Source organism: Musca autumnalis, unplaced genomic scaffold (assembly GCF_047663935.1).
Source record: "Musca autumnalis isolate F117 unplaced genomic scaffold, ASM4766393v1 scaffold_1, whole genome shotgun sequence".
Lineage (NCBI taxonomy): Eukaryota > Metazoa > Arthropoda > Insecta > Diptera > Muscidae > Musca > Musca autumnalis.
Window position 1 is genome coordinate 58,550,067 of NW_027411644.1, and position 23,057 is coordinate 58,573,123.

The 23,057-nt window shown below is 36.3% G+C and overlaps 1 protein-coding gene across 39 annotated transcripts in view; it reads right to left on the reverse strand.

Annotated features, from left to right (window-relative positions):
- The window catches only part of Sap47 (Synapse-associated protein 47kD), a 252,255-nt gene that overhangs the window by 37,222 nt on the left and 191,976 nt on the right, over positions 1–23,057 (reverse strand). For 21 of the 39 annotated variants that reach the window (XM_073975523.1, XM_073975514.1, XM_073975493.1 and 18 more), the window contains one exon: positions 17,312–17,671. The exons of the other annotated variants lie outside the window; for them this stretch is intronic. In XM_073975523.1, coding sequence (XP_073831624.1) covers positions 17,312–17,671 — 360 coding nt within the window. The remainder of the gene's footprint in view (positions 1–17,311; positions 17,672–23,057) is intronic. 39 annotated transcript variants of the gene reach the window in all.

A 23,057-nucleotide genomic window follows, 5' to 3' on the forward strand; every position in this document is an offset into this window, starting at 1 on the left:
AAGGACTTGCCTTTTTATAAAGAACTTTATAACTCCCTATTTTGCACAGTAAACAAAGACGGTGCTATGACGATAAGAGGAGATTGTCACAGATCACCTGAAATCGTCATCGCTTGGCTCAGGTCAACTCCCTATCATCGTCTCCATTAACGGACGACCCCTCCGAACCATGGGAAAGCTGGAAGACAACAGTTTAGAGAATATACCCATCGCCGCTTTAGAGACCTACACAGTCCCTCAGATCCTCTAATAGCTGAGAGAATTTTCCGGGACATCATCGCAGCTGCAGCTCTCCGCTATATACATACATACATACGTGCTGGTAGAATAACCGACTTTATACCGAATTTATCAGCAGAGGCGACGGGAATAGCAATGGAGAGTGTTACGAACTTCGTCAATAGTCTGAGGCGATGCAACAGGTTTGCTCTCTCAGCCGATCAGGTACCTCCAGAATTTACTTATTTTCAACGGCATGGTATTGACAGATCCGATGTGGTGCACGTGTTATTTTTGTCGGCAGTGATGGGGCGGAGAGGAGTGAGCTTCGCCGTACAGGAGCGCTCTCAGCCGCGGAGGTACCTCTGGAATTTATATGTTGCAGATGTCATCATGTAACTGGATGAACCTAGATTTGAGTATTTGACAAGTATTCTCAATTTATCGTTAGCCACCCATACAAAAGCTAGGCAAGGATGACAGCAGAGGTGAATCGTACAGATCGATTGCTCTTCTGACGCCAATAGCCTATCCCTCCTCATGACGAGAGCGGCTTTCCTGTTGCCCAGCATAAGTATGCATAACTGAAATTGCACAGTACAGGCCGTCATAGTGGCTCTTGATCTATCGAAGGTCTTCGGTACCGTTAACCTTGCCAAGATGTTCGAAGACAAAGGGAATATTTTCCTCCAGCCGTTGGATAATCAACTATATTTGTGGTAGAGTGCAACAGGGAGTTCCCCAAGGCGAGGTTACATCGCCGGAACTGTTTGTCTTCTACCTTCTTAAATTCCACACCCTCCATAGAGATCATAATATATATTGATAATGGTACGGTCTTGAGGAATATGAAAATATCCGCAACGACATCTGCTGTCACACTGTTTTCCATCTGGCTCCCTCTGAGCATATTAGTTGACAGTGTCGTGATTCTGACCACTACCTACCCCAACATTTTGGGTGTGACGTTCGATAACATGTTTAAGTAGTCCACCCAAGCCACAACTATTTGCGACAAGATCAGAATCGGGAACAAGATCCTCAAGTCTCTGGCTGACATTACTTGGATTGCTGACAAATAAACCTTCTTGACATTTACAAAGCAATGGGCTGGACTGTGGTAAGACATGCGTCAACAGGTTGGTATGCGGATTCAAGACTTTTCAACCCAAAGACTATTCAATCCAGCCAGAATACCGCCCAGAGTACTACAACAGGGTGCGTCCTAATGATATGTGTGCGTAATCTTCATGAGAAGACGAAGATTTAAACACTGCAGCAGTACAACACACAATCTTGTGGTCAGACTTCCCCGCCCAGGCACGTCAGTAGAGATCTTCCTGATCTAGAGAGAAGTTCAAAGATACAAACGAGAACTTCTTGATCATTTACACTGCTGCAGCTGCACAGGCAGTTCAAAGATATAGTGTGCATTTTGTACTCAGATAACAACCTCCTGTACAGAAGAAGCAGAAATAAATAACTGAAAAAATATATACGAACGAACATATTTGGTGATAATTTCAACGTTTGGTGATAATTTCAAGACTATCCTCGAACAGTCCTTTAATTGCATTTAATCAAACATTTTGAAGTGATGCGAGGGAGGTATTCGAAGGCGTTGTCGTTGAAATATTACGAAATTTACCTTTCGAAATTTATCGTGCGAAATTTTGAACTTTGCGGTGGACTCCAAATTATCTGAAACGGATTTCATTCCGTGTAAAAATCGGAATGCTTGCCACTTGTTCTGGAGTATTTTAGGGTTATGTATTATGGACATTTCTGATTGAAATCGGACACTTTTGCAAAAGTGACTTTTTGATTTTCTTAATTGTTTGCTGTGTTGATGCTGATCCTCAGCAAAACATTTTGGTATATTTTCAGATTTTTTACTAAGGGTTATAGAGATGTCGCGCCTTAAAAAGGCCATTTCTTTAAAAACTGTATTTAAAAGAAATACTCATAACTTCTTTAATATTTATTTATTTATTCAATCAACACTTCGAGTCCTTTAACAGTGGTGAATACATAAATATAAAGGGTTTAGGAACTACTTTTTTTTCTACTTAGTTATGATATTTATTTGTAACATTAAGAGATATGATTTAGCATATTTATGATGTTTATGTAAGGAAAAAAAAACCTTACTATTGTATTGACTAGATTTGGTGGATTTTTATGTTAAATCCATCTATGAAATGATTTCATTAATGTGGGCATAGCACGAGGATAGACATCGTGCCTCAAAATTGGCCCTAGATTTCTCCAGTTTGTCTCTTACTAGTGGGAATCCAGATAGGGTATGCAGTCTTTGTGTAGAATATTGCCAAGGCAGATTAAAAATCATTTTTAATAATTTGTTTTGTGCAATCTGTAATTTCTTGACGTGGTTATTGGCTACTGACGAAAATAACGGAGCACAATAAAACATTATTGGCAGGAAAATTGATTTAATTATCAATTTCTTGTTTTCTATGTTTAAACCGGATTTCCGGTTTATTAGTGGGTACATAATCCTGGTTATCTTATTCATTTTATCGGCGATATATGAAATGTGGTCAGCGAAGTTGAGTTTTCTGTCCAATATAACTCCCAAGTATTTAACGTTTGCTTCCCATTCAATGCTGTGATTTAGAAATAGTAGTGGTTGTTGCGGCAAATAACATTGTTTTCGTTTTCTTGAGAAATATATGGCTTGTGTTTTATCCGGGTTAACAAGAATTTTCCACTTTGTAAAATAATCGTTTATTTTAACGAGAGCTTCTTGTAGTTGTACTGTTATGGTGTTGGAGTGCATTCCAGAACTAATTATAGATGTGTCATCGGCGAAAACAGATACAACGCAATTACTTAATTGAGGTATATCTGCAGTGTAGATGTTATACAAAATTGGCGATAAACACGAACCTTGAGGACATCCACTTGGTATTGTAATTTGCCTGGATTTAGAATTTTCAAGGTGCACACAGAAGGATCTCTCTATTAAGTAGCTGTGTATAATTTTTGTAATTTGAAGGGGAAATCCAAACTTCTTCATTTTGAATATTAAGCCATTATGCCAGACGCCATCAAAAGCAGCTTTTATGTCTAATAGCACCATGCCGGTAGACAGTGACTTGTTAAAATTGTTTTTAACCATATTTCTTATTTTAACTAGAGGATAGCAAGTGTTAAGATGTCTTCGAAAACCGTATTGTTGTGGTGGCAATATGACGCGCGTCTCAATAAAATCATTTAAATGTTCCTGTATGATTTTCTCGAAAATTTTACTGACAGATAACAGTAAACTAATTGGTCTGTATGACTTTGGATCATCATAAGGCTTGCTTATTTTATGAATAGAAATTGTTTTTGAAAGCTTCCATTCACAAGGAAAATAACATTGTTTTAAACAGGCATTTATTATGTTTTTTAGATATTTTGCTCCAGCAATTGGCAACATTTTCAAGCATTTGTTGCTCATCCCATCCATACCCGGCGCTTGTTTGTTTTTTAATTTTTTAATTAAACTTAAGACTTTTTCAATGGACGTGGATTTCAGACTTTGTGGATCTGGTTGTGCATTTCATATGCAATTTACAGTATCATTTACTTGGTTAATGGTATTGACATCGCTAAGTGAAGAAGAAATGTTATGGTTGTTTAAAAACGTTTCAGCTAAGACCTCACATTTTTCCTCTTGCGTAAAAACCATCTTATTATTCACTTTAAGAGGTGGAATAATATTTTTCTTTTTCCTCAACACCTTTGATATTTTCCAAAAAGGAGATGAGGCTTTTTCCATATCAGTTTCCATATCAGTTATTCCAATTCTTGTTTCGAAAATGGGATAATTCAATATTAATTTTTTTACTAAGCAAATTCATTTGGTGTCTGTCATCTGAATCCCTAAAACGCTTCCAATTTCTTTTATAAATATTTCTGAACTGAATCATTTCTTTGATATGTTCAGGTATTTGTATAGGTTTATTGTGGCATTTAGTTTTCGGTACGCTAATTTCAATAGCCTCGTTAATAATGTCAGTAATTTTTTTTTAGCAAATAGTCAATATTTGATTCAGACGTATTTACTATTTGGCTTAAATTAGATTTTTCGCTGATATACGATCTAAATCGTCTCCATTTGGCTTTTTTGAAGTTATAGAAAAAATTTTCATTTGTATCAATGGAAGTGTTTAGCTCTATTTTTACTGGGAGATGATCCGAGGACAGATGATTTACAGCTTTTACATAATTAGGAATATCAGTCAGCAGAATGTCCAGGGTTGATGGTTGTCTTCTTGGATCAGCAGGGATATACGTAGAGTCTTGTGGGTACATAACATTAAATGAACTGGTTTTTATCTTATCATGAAGGAGGTTACCCCAGACATTATTTCTTCGGCAACCCCAGTAATGGTGTCTGCAGTTAAAATCACCTAGCGTTTGCAGTGTTCGAAAATAAACACTATGGTATCGTACCGTACCGTTCTGTACCGTACCAAGGTGGATAGGTACGCTACGATAATGTACCGTACCGGTACACAAACACTAAAAAATATTTTAGTGATACTGTACCGGAGCACAACGATAATCTTACTGTACCGACTGCGGTACACAACGATTTTTAGTGTACCGACTGCGGTACGCTACGATTTTTTAGTGAACCGACTGCGGTACAGTACGATTATCATAGTGTACCTCTGGTCGGTTCACTAAAACATAACGTACCGGTAATGTACCGTACATGTGTGTTTTGTAAATTGTGATAAAAACTTGTATGTTTGATGTTTTTGAGAATAAGGGCAAGAATAGTAACTAAAATTCAAGACTATATAAATTAAAAGCACGAATGTGGTAAATTCCGTCGGTATACGAATTTTGAGAAAATTAGTGTAAAGTATGAAAATAGCTACAATTTCCAATCAATATATATTTTAATTTTAATTAATTCTATAAGAAGTTTTAAGTGGAACACCCTCTATTATAGCATTCGGTTTAAAACCCATATTATTAATGTATGTATTTCTATTTCTATTTGTTCTATGTTCTTCAGTTTTTCTTAAACGTTGAGTGAATAATTACAGAAAATTCCAAGACAAAAAATAGCATTCTTGATAATATCGCTCATTTACTCAAAGAGTGACACATCTCCAAAAAACAAGTTACGAGAAAATCGCGTTTTAATTTGGCGATTGAAATTTGACATCCCAACTTAAAAAGATTATAACACAAAAAATAAAATAACTTCTTGGACTATGGTTTGTAAAGAGCTAGCCAAATTTCTGTGCAAAATCAATCATGATTTGAAGTGTTTTAGTGCTTCATAAACTCAAAAAGCTTTTTTGTTGAATTATGCTAACCTTGTAATAAATCAGCTGCAACGCGATGAGTTTTTGAGATATAGGCGTAAAAGTTTGATACAAAATGAAGTAGAAGTCGTAGAAAAAATAGAAATTACTAACTCAGAAAACGCATTTTTTGAGTTATGCCACTCTTTGAGTAAATGAGCGATATGTTTAATTCAAACGAATCTAACGAAATAGTGTGTAATATTCAAAGTTGTGAAAATAACATTTTATTTGCACATTCCGGAAATTTAAAAAGGCACTTGAAGAGGTCTCACCCTGATCTATATGCATCATACGTCTAACAAAAGCGTGCAAAAGTTTCAGGAAATAGTGTCCAAACCGTGTTACTACAAAAAAGTGTAAATCCTAAAAACATAAAACTGGCAATAATTGAACTACCAAAAATGGACGTCCTTTACACATGGCCGAAGATAGGGCCTTTAACATATTAATGGAACCCATTCTAAGTACACTCGGAATAGCAGAGCGTGTAATGGTTTTTTTCAAGGAATATTAAGACGGAAATATCCAACGATTTAAAAGGAATATTATTCTCTCTTAAAATTGATGTGGCAACCAGATTGGATTTCAGCATGCTCGGGATCAATGTACAATATATTAGAGGCGGAAAATTCAATATTAAAACTTTGGCAGTAAGAAGCTGAAGTCAAGACATACCGCTGATTACTTGAAATCATTTATATTGGAAGTTCTCTCGGAATATGGAGTTGATGCCCGTAACATTTTGGGCATTACCACCGACAACGGATCAAATATGTTAAAAACGGTAAAAATGCTGAACTCAGATTTACAATTGTTAATGGACGAGAAAGTTCTTGGTGATGAGGATTTTAAAGATTTCTACCACATTATCCCACCGAAATGGCTTAGATTTGGTATTTAATATCCGTTGGGGTTATACATACATTACTATAAGAATTTTCGGTATAGGTCCACGTTTTATATAGCCCCTATAGAACGGTTCCGCGATATCGGTTATTTTGAAGGTTATAGCCACGTTATCCAACCGAATTAGTTAAAACTTGGCATTTTAGTCTACGTTGGGAGTATAAAATATTCCGACGGAGAATTGTCTGCATAGGTTCACGTTTTGATATGGCCCCCATAGAAACGTACCGCCCGAATTTCGCTAATTTTAGATAGAAAATAATAATAAAAATAATTATAAAATACATATTTTGTTGCAGCTAAAACTTTACAAATTTGGTAAGAACTATATGTACTAAAAATAATATAAAAATCTACGCGCCATCCTACGACATTCCCTACTAAATAGCTTTAACAAAGTACACAATTTGAAAGAAAAGCGGATGTCACATGATTTATGTGTAAAATCCGAGTTACAATAAATAATATGTTTATTAAATATTTTTTGCTCATCTGTCTTCACGAAATGTTAAATACAATAAAGCTTTAAAATTACTTTGTTGGAAGACTGCATACGACGATCGCAAATTTACCCTCTAAAATATATTATAAACCAGTCCATAAATTGTGAACAAAAAATTAACTGTTATTCCGCTCTGGCTGATGTAAAACTAATTTTTTGCCCAATAATAATGATTTTGCACGAGGGGACTTTTGTCGAAAATAAACATCCCTATGACGTCAATTAGAAACCACATACTGGTGTTATGATAAATACATTCCATATTGAAAAAAATCATATTAAAATTTGTAATTTGGCTACAAATACTTTTAAATGTGTAAATAAAAATAGCTTGGAAAAAACCTTAGTGTTGAGCGATCACCTTTAGCGAATATTGTTCACTGCAAAGAAAATAGATGAGTATTTTTTGTTGGTACAGGTAGTATTAATGTGGATTGTATAGCAAATATTAAATTTTTCTGAATAATGTGTTTCCAAAAAATGCTAATGACACTAAAATATTAAAATTATTCTTTACTCATTCATGTAAATGATTTTATAATTCACAATTTTTCACCCTTTTTGGATATCATAAATTTCTAAGTGCCTAACATGGTAAACAACATTATATTTTCTAGTAATTTTCTCAATATTTATAAATGATTAAAATGTAATTAATTTATACAATATTGAATTTTATTTATTATACTTGCCTTCTTTGCCAGGAAAGCATATAACAATTCATATTTCCTCATAAATAAAAAAACACATGTGTGGTACATTATCGGTACGTTATTTTTTTAGTGAACCGACCAGTAGTACACTACGATATTTTAGTGTACCGACTGCGGTACGCTACGATTTTTTAGTGTACCGACTGCGGTTCACTACGATTTTCGTTGTGCTCCGGTACGGTACGCTAAAATATTTTTTAGTGGTTGTGCTCCGGTACGGTACACTAAAATATTTTTTAGTGATACCGTACCTGGAGCGGTACGTTATTTTAGTGTACTGTTTCTTTTCGAACACTGAGCGTTTGTCATTTTGTGTATATCAGACAGGAATTGTTGTTGTCGTTGTAAATCCCGAGCACCTCCTGGGAAATAGCAAGCGTATATATCTATTGCATTATTATTGAGATAAATCTGGATACCAATATTTTCTATTTGATTTGTATCAAAAGGTTTTAGCATCTTATGTCGTATGTTTATTCTAATTAATAAAGCAACACCACCTCCTCTTCTACCGAGACGATCGTTGCGATAACATACAAAGAATTGATTTTTAATGGTAACAGTTGAGTTTAGCCATGTTTCGCATAAAAGACAAATGTCGATTTCGTTGCTGTTTAGAAATTGAAGAAGTTCTTCCTGTTTATTTCTTAATCCTCGGGCATTCCAGGAAATTATTTTTAATGATTTGTAGTTCAATTTAAAAATTTGAGGGCTAATCCAGTTATGACTTCGAACTGGTCAAGTTTTGTTTTATAATTTCTTAATTTAGAAATTAATTCAAAAGTTAGCGTTGTCAATTCATCGCTAGAAAACAAATCATTTGGTTGGGCTTGTTCAGTATTTGTCCAACTATTTAGAGGGGGCAAAACTTCGTTGAGTTTATTTGGAAGCTGGTTTCTACGGTTTTGATACTGTGGATAATTAGAGTGGTTACGAATAATTCTTTTCGGATTCAATCTTTCTCTTATTTCGATGTATTTCAATCTACTCGGACATTCGGAAGAAGTTGACTTATGATCACCACCGCAATTTGCACATTTCGAAACGGTGTCTTTACATTCCGTAGTAGAGTGATTTCCTGCACAATTGGCGCAGAAAGTCTTAACTCTGCATCTGCTGGAACCGTGCCCAAACATTGGGCAGTTATGGCACTGTGTAATTTTATTTTGTCTGGGTTTTTGATATTCCCATGCTACTTGGATTTTCTCCACTCTGGAGTAATTTTGCCTAAGTTCCTTTATCGTTACAGACTTTCGTTCAAAATAGACAACATAAATTATGTGTTCATCATTATTAACAGTTCTTATAACGATTTTGACATCTAAGCATTTCAACCCCATTTCAGTTAACAAAAGTTTAACTTTTTTGGGATCCATTTTATCCATACCCAATAATATGGCTTTATACGGTTTTTCATATTTAGTTCCATAGTAGAAAAATTGGAAATTAAACTGCGAAGATGCTTTTTCGCAAATTAATTTGTAGTCCTCTTCTTTGGAACAGTGTAATTTTAGACCAATCGATATTTTTTTAATCGAATATTCCGTAACACAGGGACGTACGCAGGATTTCATTTCGGGGGGGGCCCAACTTCACCAAAAATCATGAAAATTAAAAATGTTATGTATGTTATGTATAACCTTAATGTGGGTAAAAATTGCGCGATGTACATCCCAGCAAAATGTTCGATGACAAATCATGAGTTGAATCATGGGTGCAAGTGACAGTCATAGGTGAAAATTTAGGAGGCTTCTTGCACCAGTTCATTGTCATGGCTTCATGCACCAGTTCATTGTCATGGCTTCTTGCACCGGTTCATTGTCATAGCTTCTTGCACCAATGCTTTGGATCCGCATTTTCGCAAATAAGAAATAAAATTTGCAATACAATTATGTAATTTGTTAAGTTAATAACAATACAACGCACAGATGATTTGTATCGCCAGATGTTATTTTTCTTTATTTTGTATGTAATTTTCAAAATTATATATTATATTAATCTGCAATATCATATTTATCTCTTCCGATGGCTGCAAGATATCTCTTTCAACTTGGGGTTCCATTTTTTCAATATTCGATAAATTATGTGTCAATCTCTGAACCAAGCTCATCATTTGGGAAATCTGGTATAAATTTGAATTCCGTTATGTTATTTCAAAAGAAAAACTTAACCTGTAATAGTTACCATGTTATGGTCTCTTTTATACCTATTTTACCGATCTTCTACTTTGCTTCTCTAACTTTGGATGCCATGTTTTGTGATATCATATTGAACTTGATCTTTCCGTTGGAGTTTTGTTCTTCCCTAGGGTGGCGTAACGTCAAATGACTCATATTAATATACCGGTGGCATCTTTATCCATCCTGTTGACATTGCCCAGCCAACCCAATAATTGCAGCTCGATATGTTTTACTATATCGGTGTTGGTCGGCTGGTGGAGCTCGTGGTTTATAGACCGGGTCTTTTTCATACTTCTTTTTAATATCCACAAAACGAAACAGGTTTCCGAACACAAAATATATTTTTCTTTTGTTTTATGTCAATTTACATTGTATTTTTAATTAAAGTATATAAATTTTGCCACTATCGATCACTTTCATCTGACTTTTATTTTCATTTTAACAATTACTTCTGCAAGTACACAATTATTCGGTTACATAAGTATTTGATAATTTATTGTGCGGGTACTTATCAATTTATTTAAACTCATGACAATATTATGACAAAGATCGGATCTTTCACCACTTCGATTTCACTCATGAAAATTCGATGAAAAAGATCGGATCTTTCACGATTTCAATTGCACTCATGAAAATTCGATGAAAAAGATCGGATCTTTCACGACTTCAATTGCACTCATGAAAATTCGATGAAAAAGATCGGATCTTTCACGACTCCTTTCGCACTCATGCAAAAGAACCAGTGAAATCATGATTTCACATGGAATCACTTCCATTTGATTTTGCTGGGATAAGATTATAAGGCGCATCCGATTTCAGTGACCGCCTATAAAAAGTACGTCATTATAACAAATTTTAAACAAATTCGTCAAGAACCGCGGACGTGCTACCAAATTCTATTTTATACGAAATACGAATATTACTCCAGAATGTCGGTAATTTATGCCACACGGTTTTGGAAAATAATATAATCGCGTATAAAGGATTACATTTATGTAAAAATAACCAAAGAAAATCGAGGTTCAATGCGCAGAATCTTCAAAATATAATTTTGCAGAATTTCCTACTTTCAAGGCATCTATAACCGCCGTTTTAGTGGATGGATCCGGCGCGTAAAAAAATTAAATCACCCGGGGTTCAAGGGTACCTGAGTCACAGTTGTAAATTTTGTAGCCAAAAATAGGTTTTTAAAGAAAATTTACGCACCAAAATTTCGACTTTGGAATCCTATTACTAGTGAACTGTATGAAGCACACTCATGAGATATACATCAAACGACGTGGAACCACGAGTTCTACAATCCAATAAATAGGTTGGGTAATTATCTGGTTGCGCCCTCCAATTATAAGAAAAGTTCAAAAAACCCATATTTCAAAACTTCAAAATGTCAGCATCGATTTTAGGGGGATGCAGTGTATATATCGTTGCCCAAGGGGTATTCTTCAATTCTTTCTTTGATCTCAGGTCTGCATTTTCCGTTGTTTGACCAGAAATCAAGAAAGAACACAAAAAAACTTGTAAACATCAACACATTTTTACCCATTTTTATACCCTCAGCCTTTAGGCTAAAGAGGGTATTTACACTTTGATACGACCAAAAATGTGCCTCATCGAAATAATGGTTTTAGACCCCAAGTATGTTTGTACGATATCCGTTTCAGACAATTTTGAGTAGATCTAGCAATGTCCGTCCGTCTGTCTGTCTGTCTGGCTGGTGCGCACGATAACTCTCGAACGGATCAATCGATTCGGTTCAAATTTTGAGTATCGAAATATTTTGGCCAGATTTGATTTAAGTTCGAAGATGGGTTATATCGGTCCACTCCTTCCGGTACCTCCCCCACAAATGTTCAAAAATGGTCGCAAAACTTGTGCGCACGATAACTCTTGAAGGGAATAACCGATTTGGTCCATACTTTGCACATCGTGTAATTTCTACCAAACTTAGATGAGGTTCCAATATGGACTCAATCGGTTCACTCCTTCGGGTACCTCCCTCACAAAATTTCGGAAAAGTTCAGTTTAGGACCTGGTCTCGAATCGCTTTGATTTTTGTTTACGCAAGTTGTATTCACTGTCCTCCATACGACGCTGTAAGTTTCATTAGGGGCAAGTCCATACTTCCTGAGAAAATAGCCTGAAAGTTACAAAAAGCCCTATGACACCGTGTGTAGTGGTTGGAGCGCAAGATAACTTTCGAACGGATCTGCCGATTCGGTCCAAAATTTGACTTTCGTAATATTTTGTCCAAAATTAGTTCAAGTTCAAAGATGGATTATATCGGTCCACTCCTTCCGGTACCACCCCCACAAAAGTTCGAAAATGTTGGGAAAATTTGTGCGTACGATAATTCTTGAAGGAAGTAACCGATTTTGTCCAGAAATTGCACGTTATGAAATTTCTACCAGACATAGATGAGGTTCCAATATGGACTCAATCGGTAAACTCCTTCGAGTACCTCCCACACAAAATTTAGGAAAAGTTCAGTTTAGGACCTGCTCTCGAATCGCTTTGGTTTTTGTTGCAACATCTTGTATTCACTGTACCCTATACGAAGGTACAAGTTTCCTCAGGGGCAAGTCCATACTTCCTGTGAAAATAGCCTGAAAGTTGAAAAACAAACCCTATGACACCATGTTTATGGCTGGAAGCGCAAGATAATTCTCGAACGGATATGCCGATTCCGGCCAAAATTTGGTCTTCGTAATATTGTTTCCAAACTTAGTTTTAGTCGGTGGATAAGCCATATCGGTCCACTACTTCAGGTACCTACCCCACAAATGTTCAAAAATGTTCGGAAAAATTGTGCACACGATAACTCTTGATGGGAGTGACCGATTTGGTCCATACTTTACACATTCTCATAATATCTACCAGATACAGATCAGGTTCGAATATGGACTATATTTGTCCACTCCATCCGGTACCTCCCACACAAAATTTTGGATAAGTTCATTTTAAGATCTGCTATTGAATCACTTTGATTTTTTGTTGAAGCAACTTATATTAGCTGCCTCAATTACGATGGTAAAAGTTGTATCAGGGGCAAGTCCATACCTCTTGAGAAAACAGCCCGAAGGGTGTAAAAACCTCCTATGGCACCCCATGGTCTATGTCGGTCCATTCCTTTAAGTACCTTTTCCGCAAAATTTTTGAACTTTAATCGTAATCAACATTTTTGTCGGTTCGACCAAAATTTTGAAACCCCCTAAATACATAAGTTTTTTGTGAAAAAAGTGTTTCAATTTGCACAGGCTGAGGGTATATCTCAGTCGGCAAAGCCGACTGATACTTTTTTACTTGTTTAATATTACCACCAACACAGCTTCCACATAAATTATTTGTTATGGTTCATTTTATGCGACCCCAGCTAAAACACTTCAATTAATATAAATATATTCATATTGTATAAAATATATTGACAGTTCGCGACTTATTAAATGGTGAACCTCAACTTCAACGATTGTAAAACATTTTTGAATATTACCATATATAACACACTAATTTCACTGCCATTAAAAACATTTTGTATCATTGTAAGAAAATAACATTCTTTAAGTGCATAAAAACACCAAAGCTTTACTATTTTATCAATGAAAACCAACCAAACATTCAGAAAGTTACATTAAAAAAATTATCAGGAGCTGGGCGATGCAATCTACGACTCATTGACTCCGAATCCAACTCGTAGTACTGTTTGAAACTTTGCAAAAACATTTTAGCTAAATCCTGAAAAAATAGGTTGAGTCGAAAAACTCCATCTGATACATCAATTGTTTCCAACAACCAATCACTTCTGTCAGCACAGCGGAGGCAAACTTATAAAAATTCATAACTTTTGATTTCTGAAAAACAAGAAAAAGTAACAGTCAGAGATATACCCTCAGCCTGTGTGAGTTGAGACTTTTATATATAGACAGATCGAATACGGGATACATAGCCAATTTTTGTTTTGTAAATTGTATACCCAGTCTCCTTTCTTGGATGGGTGTACAACTTCTCGATTATTGGCTTTCTGATCAATGTGACTGATATCGTCCATTTTGGAAGTGGGCCTAATTTTAATTTGGTCGGCGTAAGATTTAGAGCTTTTGGACCAATACTGATATAACCATTGACTCACCCACAAAAAATACAATATCGCTGTAAACAAGCCCTCAAGTGAATCGATCCATATTCGAAAGTACTCTAGGTCTCGAAAAAATCGAATTGGACTTTGCTCTCGATTTTAGGGAAACATTTTGAAGTCTGGCTGGGAAAGTGTCCAAAGGAAGTTTGAACAAAATATTGCGAGATCCAAATTTTGGACAAAATCTTTTGATCTGTTCGAGAGTCATAATGGGCTCGAGCCATACAGACTGACGGACGGACGAACTGGGATAAATCGACTCCAAATTGTAACGCGGGTTTTATTTTTATCATTGGCCTAACAGCTGAGGGTACAATATCATGGTGCTCTTGAACAAACGTTAAACCGGGAAGTTCTTGCGGATTCTGAAACAGCAATCCAAAAACAAAAAAATGGCTGGAGGGATTTTTTCAATCAAAGTTCACATTTTCAGGTTTTCGCGACTTTGCTTGGAAACTGGAAATCTATCGAAATGAGGCTAAGGAAAATGTTGTAGCTTTGAAAACTGGTTCCTCGGTTGTACCATTTTTGAGATATATAAGTTTAAGTTGGGAAATTGCTGTCATGACATTGTTTTATAAGGAGACGATACAGTCAGTGAATTGTCCCAACTTGAATTTCTATATCTCAAAAATAGTAAAACGTTGGAAAATATCATAAAAGAACAAGAATTTTCACTGCTACAACATTTTCTTTATTTCCATTTGGATAGGGCTTGTGGTTTTCCAGCAAAATGGTCAAAACCTAAAAAACCCTAAAAATGCGTTTTTTTTATTTTTTCCATCTATAAACCCAGATGTAAGCTTCATTCGTTTAAAGTTGATTCAAGAGCACCATTATATACAATACAAATAACAGCATATTTTAATACAATACCAAATAACCAAAGTTTGAGCATTAATTTCGTTAACGGTTGCTTTCAGCTATGAATTTGTTACTGATAGGAAAAAATTCAGATGGGCATGCTATTTATAGCAGATATCATCACTTTACGATGCACAACAATAAATTTTTCTCCATTTTTTTCTCCCAGTATTTAGCAATAAGTTAATATAAAATAGGAATACAAAATTTTGATACAGGCAGTATATCAATTTGCTAATTGGTATACTCCACGGAAAACCCTTGATATGTCGTACATATTGTGCAACAGGCACTTTATTTTATGTACTTCTAATCCGCACAATAATGAATTTGTAATCCTTTTGAATACAAATTCCAAAACACAGGCATGACATAAGGAAGAACTCAGTTTTACTGGAAGTTTCTCTCAAAGAGCGTTGAATACAAAAAAAAAAAATCAATATTTCTTCAGACAACTTGTTGATAAAGTACATTTTCAGTACAGAACTTTCAGAACAATATCAATTTTCATTTGAAATTTCAAAGACAAAAATTATTTTAGAGAAAAATCGTAATAATTTGTTAAGTAGCTCAAAAAATTTTGTCGGACCAAACCATTTCGGGGGGGGCCCGGGCCCCCCGTGCCCCCCCCCTGCGTACGTCCCTGCCGTAACATTTAATATTCTACACATTTCGTGCAGTTGTTCCGTTTTGCATTTCAGCAGTGTTATCGGTGAAATTTTTACCCGTTTAGAATTATCGATGATCACTTCATCAGCAACATCATCATCATCAACCGCTTGCAGCGGGAGAAAATAATTTTGATTCTCAGCACTCTGAGAACTTTAGTCTTTTTCCTCATGTTGGAGACATGAGTAACGGAGTCGTCAACCCGCACTCGCTTAATGTTGTTGTTTACTTTTCTCGTAATATTAGAAATAACTGTGTGATGTTTTTTTTTATTGTTGACACTTACTAATCCGAAATAAATAACACACGTTTGTACTCGACTAGCAAATGACTGAGAGTGTGATTCTTTAATATTGGTCCAAATAGAAAAAACTTTTATTTTGTATTTTTTGTTGTTTTATCAGCTGTCTTTTCTTGAACTTTTTTACAATTAATTACAAAAATTTTAAGTCCTATTTGGTAGTGGGATTCGAATAATTACTATTTTTCCTAATTTTTTTAAAATTTGTCAAAAATTGTTTCCTATATACCACTGTGCAATATTACAAAAAAAAATTAAAGTTGAATTTATTCATATTTGTTGTTTGTTTTATTTTGGAATTCATCATAAACATCTTAAAAACATTTTCTGTTTTTTTTATTTTGAGAATGGTTTAGCAATTACTGTACCAGCGTCAGTTACTGAATGCAGTTTTTTTGTGCCCGCGATAAGTTTGGCCTTTTAATATATCAAATACAAATCCTCCTTCGTATTTAAATAATTATCTTCAGTATTTGGTAGATTACTCAGCTTGGATGCCCATTCATAAAATTCCCAAGCTATAGTTTTTTGATCATCAATTTAGATAGTTTATTGTCCGGCTGGTACAATAACTGGTAAAGCATTTTCAAAATCGGAAAATGACGAGGTTTTTAAGATGTCTAAGATGAATTCCCAAATAAAACTACAGAACAAATGTTAAAAAATTTAATTTTTTTTTTTTTTTGCAAAATAACAAATGTTTCACATTCGTAAACTTTATTGACAAATTAAAAAAATAGAAAAATTCGAATGCCACTACCAAATAGGACTTAAAATTTTTGTAATTAATAGTAGTTTAACACAAAAAAATTTCCAACAAAATCGAAAGTGTTATCATTAATCAAAATTTATTTTAAATTTTAATTTCGGAAAATCGCATCCAAGCCCACTGTGCATTCGACTTTTTAAAGGCGTGATATCTCTGGAACAACTAGACAAAAAAACCGAAATTTGTTGCTAATGAAAAGCATTAACACAGGAAAAAATAAAGGAAATCAAAAGCCACTTTTTGAAAAAGTGTCCGATTTCATCCAGAAATCCCCATATATTAAATACAAAAAAATATCGATATGGGATGATCGGTCTTACCCTCCCTTTTTATTTAATTAAGAATTATATTTCAGATTGATTTGTTTAAATATTAAGATTGCGTATTTAAAATGCACATAATAACAATTTTATTTTCGGTGAATGGATTAAATTACAAAGAAAATCCAAACAAAAAAAAAAATAAATAAATAAATAAATAAATAAAGAGGGATTAGTTAACAAATATTGCAACATAATTACACATGTATTATACACAAAAAGGTTAAAAAAGCTTAACACAAAGAAAAATAACAAAAAGAAACACAGGTAGATAAATTGCCACAACAAAAATCCCAATCCAAAAAACAATACAAAACAGAAACACACAATTAAAAACAATTAATAATAAAAAATTATATAAAATAAAATACAAACTAAAAGAAAACGAAATAATAATTCTTACCATCATTACTCAGGGCATTCGAAGAAGAGGCAGAAGAAGCATTTTGCAATTGCTGGGTCATACTATCAATACCGAGTTTGCGCATACCATTTTTAATTTCTTCCAAATCTTCACTATCCACCGTGGTTTGGAAGGTATCGGAAACAAATTCGGATTCTGAGGTCGATTCTAAACGTTTCATGGCCCTTTGTGGCTCTTGGGTAATTAAAGTGGAAGCGGAAGAGACGGATTTTGTGGCATCATTTTTAGTTGGAGTGGTATTGGAAGTAATAGCAGAAGATGATGATGCGGTTTGTTGGGATTTTAATTTGGATTGATCAACGGAAGTGCCGGAAGTTTCTTGAGATTTAGAAACAATGGCTAATTTTTTGATTTTGTTTTTGGTTGTTGTTGATTTATTTGGTTACGGGTTTTTCGTTTGGATTCCATTTCAATTTTTTATTTTAAATTTTTTGTTTTTTTTCATTAGACAATTTATTTGTATGTGAAGTTGGTGGTGTTGTGTTTAATTGTTCGTTGTGGGTTTTGGTTTGGAGTCGTGTATTTTGAATTTCAGTTCAAATTTTAATCCATAACAAATGAAAAACATTTTAAACCAAAATAAAATTGTAGAGGAACCAAGGAAAACACATGAAAATAAAAAATTAAAAAAATAAGAAAAATTATTTAAAAAATTATAAAAATAATAAATTAAAATAAAAAAAATATATATTAAAAAAGGTGCAGAGATTGTTGTTGTTATTATTTTTCTTAAGAATTAGAAAAATAAAAATTAAAAAATAGCTTATTGAGAAATAAAAGAAATGTAAGACACAAACAAATCTGGGAAAATGTTTAGAAAATAAAATTAAACATAGAAAAACAATAGAGGAGTTAGAGCAGAACAGAAAAACGTTACAGATTCATATGAAAACGTTAAGAGAGGCATAACTCTTTTGTTTTGGTTATTTTCTTGCTCACAAATCAGTGTTATTTCAGTGTCTAAGATTGAGTTTTTTTCTTTTCTTTAAATTTGTTTTTCAGAAACTTAGACAGACAGTTATAGTATAAATCAAAAACAAAGAGAGTACGAGAGAGAGAGAGATAGACAGAGGAGCAGTTGTAGGAGTAACAAGAGTTTTTCGAACGATATAGCATGTGTGCTTTAGTTGAATTTTTACAGTGCGCTCGCGTAACTTTTGAAAATTCAATTGAAATTATAACTAATAAAGCTAAAAATGAAGAAAAAAAAACAAAACTGTCTGAGAAGTAAAGAAGGGGAATTAACTAAAAAAAAATATAAAAGAAATTTGTTAAACTATAAGCTTTCTTTAGAAATACTGTGAGAAAGAGGAAAATGTTTTCGATATTCTTTTTTTTGTAAAGTTTGAAATAGTGTGTGTGATAAGATATTGAGAGAGATAGTGATATTTGAAAACTGAGAAAGTGTGTAGAGTTTCATTAAAAAAAATGTATATTTTATTGACAAGAGTTAAAACGTTGTCAGGGTATCTTTTTTTGTTTGCTTGAATTCGAATTAAAATTTTTTTGTAATTAGCTGCAGTTAAAATAGCATTTTTTTGTATAGAAACTAAAAGAAGAGCTGAAAGGCTTATAAAGAAATAATAAAACAAAAAACATAAAATAAAACTCAAAAGAAATAATATAAATAAATTACACAAATATACAAAAATGAAATTTCTCATTGGTGATACAGATACAAATACAGAGGATATGAATAAAGTTTCATAAAAATTTCTTGTAACGAATGATCTTAATACCTGTACTTGTCAAAGATTCCGATGACAAATATTGATGATCAAAATCTTCTGATACAGAAGAACAAATAAAATAAAGGTGGAAAAAAGCTGCCTTAGTATTTGTAATAAAGCATTGAAAAATAGGGTTACCAGCCAAGTCGGACTATAGGAAAGGTTTGGAATTAAATGACTAACATTAAAAATAAATAAATAATTCGAATATACAAATTTCGAATGATTTGTGATATAAATGCTAGTCTCCAAGCTTAGCCTTCGTCCACCCACTAAAAAACACCATTCAATATGCCTGATGATCGGTCTAACCACCCGTGAAACGTAGCATAATGGTTGAATGTGTGGGACTTCGGTGGATTCCTAATTTTTCAATGTACCTATTAGGTCTAAATAGCTCAACTCGAAAGAGAATTAATTCAAATACCTGTAAGTTTGTCATGCTGACCAAGGACAAAAATCGATGAATCACGGCAAAATATAAATTCGACAAGTAAAAAAGTATCAGTCGGCTTTGCCAACAGAGATATACCCTCAGCCTATGTGAATTGAATCTTTCATATACGGACAGGTCGAAGGTATTTAGGGTATTTTCCAAATTTTGCAGCCCTTTCTGAACTTGCCGACAAAATCCCACGGCAGCGGGTTCTTTGTATCGGATTGACCCGGAACTACACAACATCATTGTTCCGGCCAGCGGCTGCCACCTCAGTGTACATATGTTTGTATTTGTTTCTTTTTTTCTGTGTTGGCAGCAGCATATCCCGGAATGCCTACTCCGAATCCTTTTAGTCCGTGCCGGGACGGAGGAAAACCCAGGACCAATATATTTGTGCTCGTCTTGTCACATCCGCATCGTCACCCACATCCAGCCTTCGGTGAGATGCAATAGATGTCAGAAGTGGGTGCATCTAAAGGGGTTGCTCTGGACTTGTCCACGTGAGGGACTATGTTGCTGCCTGCTGTGTGAATACAGTCCCCAGTGAGCCGTCATCGGATTACGAAACTCCCTCGTCGTCTGATTATGAGACTCCCCCGCAGTCCCCTCGACAACAACCGCACATGCAGCCTTTAACACCAGCCGTTGTTGTCCCAATCCCGGAAAATGCATCCTTTTTGCAATTTAATTGCAATGGACTCCGAGGTAAGATCAAGGAAATAGTAAATTTCAAGAGTCGGAGGAATATCAAGGTAGCTGCGGTGCAAGAAACCAAGCTCAACAACAACTGTAGCTTACAACATTGTGATGGTTACAACGTGCTAAGGAATGATCGCACCAGAAGTGGAGGTGGGGGATTAGCTTTCCTATTGCAGCAGTCTGTCCAATACAGACCTACCTCACTTGAGCCTGCCTCTAATAACACGTACATGGAATGTATGGGGGTAGCAGTCAGGTGTGGAACTGTCGAGATAGAGTTGCTAAACGTATACATCCCGCCGAGAAATAGCTGTATCTCAGATAACGTGCCTAACATTAGCCCGCTTTTGGAAGGCCATAATCGTCCGGTCCTGGGGGACTTTAATGCGCATCATGAGATGTGGCATTCGGCCCTCGGAAACGACCAGAGAGGTACAGCGCTGGCTGAGCAGATTGACAGCTCTACGTTTTGCACGGTCAATGAGGATGCCCCTACCAGAATTAGAGGAGAGTGTCGCAGCTCGCCAGACATAACCATCGTGTCACCTGGTCCGACAAATGACGTTACCTGGCAACCCGTCATTTCCCTTGGATCAGACCATCTCCCCATAATTGTCTCCATTAGCAGACCACCCGATTTCATTACCTCTGAACGCCACACATTCGTCAATCATAAGAAAGCTGATTGGCCGGGTTTCAGAGAGTACACCAATCACCGCTTCAGAGAACTGCCCAATCCTTCTGATGTACGGGTAGCGGAAAGGACGTTCCGAGACATCATCACTGCTGCAGCCGCTCGCCATATCCCTGCTGGTCGAATACCCGACCAAATAAGACCAAACTTCCCAGCAGAGGCGACGGGATTAGCAAATGAGCGTGATGAGCTTCGTCGAACCAACCCCGACTACCCCAGAGTCAGGGAGCTGACACTGGAAGTTAACAGGCTGGTCGGCGAACATAAGCGGAACAAGTGGTTAGATCATCTGAGGAGTTGCAACATTGGAGCCGGTATAAGTATATTGTGGGCAACGGTTAAGTCACTCTCGAACCCCGGATAGAGGGATGACAGGACCTCAGTCACGTTTGGCGACGTTACGTTGACTGACCAGAAGAGGTGTGCAAGTTACTTCAATCGACAGTTTGTCCAGCACCTCGAAAGTGGCAGAGCGAAGAGAAGAGTGTTACGTCGCATTAGATCTCTTCCTGCCGAGGATGAACCACCACAGTTTACAATGGATGATGTTGCGAATGCCATCAGGAATGCTAAATCATCCAAAGCGTTGGGCACTGACGGAATTTCCATGGTAATGTTGAAACAGCTGGATGAGCCGGGAGTGGAGTATCTCACTAAAGTTCTCAACTTGTCGCTAGCCACCCTTAATGTTCCCGAAGTCTGGAAAATGGCCAGGGTGGTCCCGTTACTGAAGCCAGGCAAGGATGTCACCTGTAGCGAAGACCCTTGAGGCCTTAGTCCTCCCCCCCCCCCTTTCCTGTATTCCGCCCCATCCAGACGGCATTGAGATCGTAACGTATGCGGATGATTGTGCGATCCTGGCGTCAGGTAACTACCCTGATGACATCTGTGAGAGACTGAACTCCTATTTAACCGATCTTGCCACCTTTTTCCACGCGAAGAATATGCAGATATTCGCCACTAATTCGGCAGTCACTCTGTTCACCACATGGACGGCGCAGTATAGAAGAGAGTTGAATATCAGGGTCGATGGTAGCAGAATTCCGACCACAAGCTGCCCCATAATTCTAGGGGTCACATTCGAAACCACATTCACATCGTCATCGCATGCCACTGCTATTTGACATAAACTGAAATGTAGGAACAAGGTCCTCAAGTCCCTAGCCGGCAGCACTTGGGGTGCAGATTAAGAAACCTTCTTGACCACTTATAAAGCGATAGGTCGGTCCGTGATAAGCTAAGCGGCGCCAGTCTGGTCCCCGAGATTGTGTGATACGAACTGGAAAAAGATTCAAACTTGCCAGAATGCCGCCCTGAGAACAGCGACAGGGTGCCTCCTCAAATCTTCAGTGGACCATCTACATGAGGAGGCAAAAATTCTTCCTGTAAAGCAACACAATGAGATGCTTTCGTTGCAGTACTTGCTTGGGTGTTACCGTGAGAGCCATCCCAATCACCATCTTGTGGGTAGGCCCGGCCCATTAAGGGAGATGAGGAAGGATATCCATGCTCTAGAGGGAGAGGTCCAACGATACAGAAGAGAACCCCTAGATCAACAAGCATATCAAGCAGGATTGAATAGCATTCACACGGACGCAGTTGCCAAGGCCTTAAGCAATTATAGTGTGAATAAAGTACTCGGAGTACATCCTCCATCTATCGCAGCTGAGGAGCGTCAGCTGCCACGACAAACCAGAGTAGTTTTGGCTCAACTACGCTCGGGATATTGCAGTCGCCTAAATTCGTATTGGGCGGAAATCGATCGCGCCGTGCAAGACATGTGCCCAGTATGCGGCATGGGCCCGCACGACACACAACACCTTTTTAACTGCCCCGCCAAACCTACCCATCTAACTCCAGTGGATCTGTGGATACATCCCATCGAAGCAGCCATTTTTCTGGAACTGGAGATAGACCCAGAGCCAGATTGAACAGAGGAACGAACATATAAACATAATAAAAACACTGTTACAACAACAACAAGGATGGGTGCATTTCAGGAACTGTTCAGGCCTGACCTTCCGGAGGGAGTATTACGACAGGGTTTATATTGCTTCGTGCTGCACCAAAGAGAACCCTAGTGAGTCTTCATCAGCAACATCATCGGATTATGAAACTCCCCCGCAATCTCCCCGACAGCAGTATCAGCCGCAGCCATTAACA